This window comes from Phyllobates terribilis, unplaced genomic scaffold (assembly GCF_046119375.1).
Source record: "Phyllobates terribilis strain yellow unplaced genomic scaffold, ASM4611937v1 Scaffold_4__5_contigs__length_816908805, whole genome shotgun sequence".
Classification (NCBI taxonomy): Eukaryota; Metazoa; Chordata; class Amphibia; order Anura; family Dendrobatidae; genus Phyllobates; species Phyllobates terribilis.
This window is the reverse complement of record NW_027362764.1, coordinates 94,610,858-94,616,816: the sequence shown is the minus strand read 5'-3', so window position 1 is coordinate 94,616,816 and position 5,959 is coordinate 94,610,858. Positions and strand designations below refer to the sequence as shown.

Here is a 5,959-nt window from a genome sequence, read left to right as displayed (position 1 = left end):
CCACCTGCTGTGTATAGATGACTACGTGTGCTCAATATTGAGTCATACAATCAATGTAAGACTATGTGCCCACGATGCAGAAATGCTCCGGATTTTTTTTGAGCGTTTCTGCATCTCCCTTGCAGAAAAAACGCATGCGGATTGTACATGCGTTTTTCCTGCCAGGGACATGCGGATGTGAAGTGTTCTTCACATGCATTTCCACATGCGGGTTGACAAGCGCTTTCCAAGCGATTTTAGCATCACTTGGAAAGTGCTTGACAACTTGGTCACACTATATAAATCCATGCAACCGGCATGGATTTATATAGTGTGACCGTAAAAGAATGGTAAAAAATAAATATACAATTACGTTCTGATGGCCTGCCGACGTCAGCGGTCGCGTGACCCGTCACATGACTAAATGACGTCACGGCAGGTCCTTTTCAAACCATCGCGAGCTGCCGGCAAGCCAGGACGCATCGGATAAAGAAGGTAAGTATAATATTTATTTTTTATTTTATTCTTTTTTTACAGGTTCTATGGTACCCGGGAGCGGAGGAGTCTCCTCTTCTCCAAACCCGGGTACCATCCGCACATTGAAACGCATGGATTCCGCATGTACAGATGCAGTGATGCATAATCCATGCGTTCCATGCGCGCTTCCGCAAAATAATTGGTAGTGCTGCGGATTTTTCCGCAATGATAATCCGCAGCGGAAATTTCCACAGCATGTGCACAGCACATGCGGATTATCATTGGGGAACATGGCAGACCTTCTACCAAGCGTTTTTTAAGCGTTTCTGCAGCTGAATTGCCGCTGCGGAAATGCTTAAAAAACGTATAGTGTGCACACAGCCTAAAATAATGTATTATAATTAATATTGTGCCAAATTAATTTCACGTGAACTATCACATGATCTATCACAGGGGATCATGTGACATGTCACGTGATACATCAGGTGTGTGCGGGGGGGGGGAGAAGGGGGGTGGCCCGCGCCTTCTAAACTGCCCGGGGCCCTTCCTACTCTTAATCCACCCCTGCCTGTAAATAAGCATCTTCTCTAGTTATCAAATGAACATTGACGGGCATGCTGAACATAAAAACAGAATCAACCATGGGAAATAGTGGAGCCTACCCATCTCCTATAGTGGACTCCGATATTGAACCAACCGTGCTAATTTCTGATTGACGTTGACAAGTTGATAAGAGCAAATGAGCTAAGGCGATATATTAGTGTTCCTACAGTCTATTACTCAAGAAATTATACATTTGACCTGGTTTTGGCTGCAAAACGTATCAAAATGCACCAAAACTGCATAATATAAAGGATAAATAATAGACAACTGCCTGCATTCTGGACTTATGCAAGCACGGTATTCAGCATTATCATTTGTATTGATTAGAAATGATCTAACAGTATATGTCAGATCTGTTGAGATACCCAAAGTATTTTTTTTTGTAGATTCTGCTAGATTAGACCCACTCAGATTTTTTGTTTTTCGATCCAGTGTTTTTGTCCAGCTGTGATGCATCTGCTAGACTGGGATTACTGCAGTTTTCTTTCTGAGCCTTTGCTTGCCTGTGGGTAAGCAGATGATGATCATTTCCAAATGTATCATTTCCAGGTGGTATCATGTTGACTTGCCAAGAGCAGGTTTTATTGCTGTTGGTATTGATGTTAGATTTTCCCATTTCTTGACGAGAGCTTTGAGTCTGAAATGAAGCAGTTTCCCCTTCAAATGAGGGTAGAGAATGAGAGTCACCTTTGATGTGCTCATCTGCTTTCTCATGGTTGTGGGAGTTGGGGTAGATGCCCATCTGGTCTGGAGTCACGGCTAGCTTTGAATGAGGAGGGGTTTCTGAACAGCAACCACCTTTTAGAGAATCATTTTCGAGAAGCAGTAGCTGCTTCTTAATCTTCTCGGAATGTCTTCTTCTATGAAACACGCAAATTAGATCCACCAAACTTAAAATCAAAGAAACGACTCCGGTGCCCCAAATAAATATCATCATTAGGGACTTTTCAGTTGGTCTTGAGATGTAGCAATCAACACTACTAGTGCATGGCGCCTGGGAACAGCTGAATCTACTTGGAACGAAGATCCCAAAAAGAAAGTATTGGCCAACAGAAAAGCCAAGTTCCAATAAAATTTTCAACACCACATGGACCAGATAGGCTCCGGAGAAATCGAGTATTTCCATTTGTATGCCCACACCATGACAGGTGGAAGTGTTACTTTTTCGATAGTTGTCATTTGAAGCGGCCACATATGTCATTACTTTATGAAAGACGTGGACGCTGAATAGAGAATAGGGCAAAAACACCGTAACAGTCTGAACAAGCCAATATCTCATGTGGGACATGGGAGAGAAAATATCATAACATACATTGGAACAACCTGGCTGCAATGTGTTGCAGATAAATCGCTCCTGTTCATCTTGATAGAGTGGATATCCAGCAAGAACAACCATCACCATTCTTAGAAGGATCATCAGTGTCAGCCAAACTTTGCCTAAAAGACAAAACAGCAACATTGGCAAATTTACGGCAAATCTGATATCAATGGAATCTTAACTTTTTGTGCGAGACAAACGGCTACCACAGCAAAAATGGAAAGAAGAGCACTATATCTTGGCTATAACATGTAGAGCTTCAAAGGATGTGCCAAATACCATAGACTTTGTTATCGTGGGGGGCAATTACTGTATTGTAAATCTGAACACGGTTTACCATTAATATCCATGATTTCACGATGCACTTTTTGGTCAGACGACTTTTACAGGGCAAACAAGATCAAAGTTGTTCAGCTAAAACTCAGATAGTAAAAACATAGAACAGCCTGAGTGTTTACTCCAAGGTAGACCATGCTACAACAAATATTGCCATATAGCAGATGTTAACATATCCTTAAAGGGGTTGTCCTCTTTCAGGAAATCTTTGTCCATGGTAGCTATGTGTTATAATATGGGAAACCGCACTGTACTCACAATCCCCCGCTCCACCGTTGAGTCTCCACCACAGCTCCCAGGGACAGCACAGGCTGCGGCACTGACATCAGGTTGACCGGGCAGCAGCCAATCAGTGAGTTCAGTGGGTCTACCAGTGTAGATGGAACACCCCACTCACAGCCACTAAGCTCCCCGATTGACATCCGCACGGTCAACGTGACGTCAGAGCGCCACAGCCAATACCAGACACTGGGAGCATCGGAGGACACTCACCAGTCGACCAATGAACGGTGAGTAAAGTGTATTTTCTTTTTTTTTTATACCAAACTGCCTGAAGACTTTTATTTCCTGAAAGGGGATAACCCCTTTAAGTCTAAAACTGCTGCCAACCATTGTGACATGGTTAGATTCCTTCATGTTGGATTCTTACTCTGCTTTTCTTTCAATAGTAGCCACAAGAGGATTCAGTGTTACCAACTCCACATCCCCTCAGTTGGTTTTTGTTACAGACGAGTCTTCAGCTATAGGTAGGGTCTTAAAGGAGATGTACACCTTTACAGGTAATTTGGACTTGTCAATACTAAAATATTAAAAATATTGATATATTGATAAAATATCCTATTATTTTGTGCATACAGTGCCTATGCAAATATACCTTGCTGCACAGTAGTCTGATCCTACAATCATACATTACACTCTTCTATCTGACCCTTTGGTCCTGCCAATCTGCAGTCAGGAAAAGAAGTTGTAATGGAAAAGAGAATTCCTATGCATTCTATGTGAAGATGAGCAAGCTTCTCTCTATTTGACAGAATGTATCCGTCTTTGGAACTTAAAAAAAATCAATAAAGGGTTTACAAACCAATGGCAACTTTCTAACCAATCACATTGATCTGAAAAACCTTGACATTGGTCAGTATGACACATGGATATTTATTAGGGGACAACAAATCTTAATATTTTATGATCTTCCTAAAAGAAAACCTTTAATGGAGATGCTGTTTAGATGTTACAACAGTATAGTTTTTGTTTTTTTTACCAACCAAGCCAGTTTCCTGGAAGATAATGCCTTAAATTTTAAACAGATCAATTATCCAATCATGCGCAATATGTATACTAATTTTGTTCTGACTGGATAGAAATTGGGGAGAAATCTGTGCGTGTAAAGCTGGTCATAGATATGAAATAGCATTTAGGAGGTCTTCGATATTGTTAAAAGATTCCAAAACAATGTGTGATTATATAATATTATATATATATATATATAAAACAAGACAGAAAGCAGCATTAGCAGAGGGTTGGGTGCAGTCCTGTAATATAATCCAAAAATATGGAGGCAGCACACCAATTGAGGAAGAAAAAAATTTATACTATTTAATAGTACATGTGGCGACATTTTGGTCCAGTATTGTGAACCTTTTTCAAGCAATGTCAAAATGCGCTTGAAAAAGGTTCACAATACTGGACCGAAACGTTGCAACATGGGCTATTAAATATATATATAGAAATATATATTCTAGTAAATAGTTTATTTTATACTGTCACCAGTATATATATATATATATATATATATATATATATATATATATATAATTGCTTCTTATAGCAAATATAATTCATATTTATGAATATCAACAGTAACAATAGTAACCACCATCCATAGCAGTGGTGATAAAATGTAATTATTAATTATAAAACTGTCAATAAGAATAATAGTCACTAGTTGTATGTGTTATAAAAAGTAAAAAAAAAAAGCATACAAATTAGAAATGTGAGATAGATGATAGATATTATAATAACTGACAAGATGAGTCTGAAAATAATTAATATCTTTTAAACAGATGTAAAACAAATGGAAATCTTAATATTGAATTTACTTGTACTTTTGTAAAGAATTACTTAAAATATTCAGTTTATAAGTTGGCAAACTATATGTGTTATTATAGCCAATTATTGGAAATTAATACTATATAATAACTTTATAATTACTATCAAACCCATCTGTCAAATTCTTTAATTTATTGTCATGACTTGATAATTTTTTTTTTTTTTTAAGTAAATTCACATTGGTGTACTCACCAATAACAGTAACGTTGTAGTTGAAGGTGATGATCAAATATCCCATTGAGTCGAAGTACTCCATTGTCTGTCAGGCTCCCACCTTCCAGCAATGAATCACAATTTTGGAATTTCGCAATTTATTCTAGAAGATGTAGAAAAAGTTTTTTAAGGAAATGAAAACTTTGCTTTCAGGCTGTAAGCTAGGAAGACACCACTTCAGCAGCTTCTGCCCTTGTTCCTCTTACCTCTGTGGTCAGTCTAGTCTGACAAATGCTGCAGGACAAAAGACAACCAGAGTCATCCCGGTCATTGTGGCTATTCTTACCACCCAAGAGCATTCCAGTATGTGAAAATTGCTGAAATATTTGTCAGAAAAAAAAAAAAAAGATCACAACATGGAATGACACACGTCTATAAATTCCCAGGGGATATATATCGGACACTTTGTTGAAAGAGACTTGCTCTTTATGACGGTCACACTTCCCGTTACTTGCGCTATGCATTTGGCAATTTATAAATGTAACCATTTAATGACCAAACACAATCCATTTGTTGGTAAGCTGTGTTAAAAGATGAAATGTGCAAAAATTACAAACTAAAATGCAATTTGACGAATGATTGCTTACCTGATTCTGCGTATTATGAAAATATTTTTCTTGTTAAAATTGCAGCAGAAAACTACTGTAGATAAGACCACACAATACTCCCTGAATTATTATCATATGTTTACATGTCTCGCCACTCCTTCTATAAATTTCAAATCGGAATTTAAGTATTTCTTTTTTTTTTCATACATATTTTACTCTTTGGTTATACCTTTATCTTTTTTTTACTGCAAATAGATAGATACACACAGGTCAAATCGACAGCATAATCAGAACCAGCACACCTTTATTATACGTCAATTGAGTCCATCTGGAGCTAGCGGCGTTCATCATACATCCATTATAAGTGGAGACTAGAAGG

The 5,959-nt window shown here is 38.1% G+C and overlaps 1 protein-coding gene across 1 annotated transcript; it reads right to left on the bottom strand.

The window, feature by feature from the left end:
- Positions 1–1,456: 1,456 nt before the first annotated feature.
- GJD4 (gap junction protein delta 4) lies at positions 1,457–5,075 on the bottom strand. The gene is made up of 2 exons (XM_073676515.1): positions 5,012–5,075; positions 1,457–2,496 (listed from the first exon to the last, which is right to left on the bottom strand). The coding sequence occupies exons 1-2, from the start codon at positions 5,073–5,075 to the stop codon at positions 1,457–1,459; spliced, it is 1,104 nt and encodes a 367-aa protein (XP_073532616.1).
- Positions 5,076–5,959: the final 884 nt, after the last annotated feature.

What these genes read in the sequence shown, in the direction of transcription:
- GJD4 (XM_073676515.1), bottom strand. Translation starts at nt 5,075, where the DNA reads ATGGAGTACTTCGACTCAATGGGATATTTGATCATCACCTTCAACTAC. An exon ending in CTACAACGTTACTGTTATTG is followed by an intron (nt 2,497 to 5,011) that starts GTGAGTACACCA and finishes TTTGTCTTTTAG; the next exon opens with GCAAAGTTTGGCTGACACTG.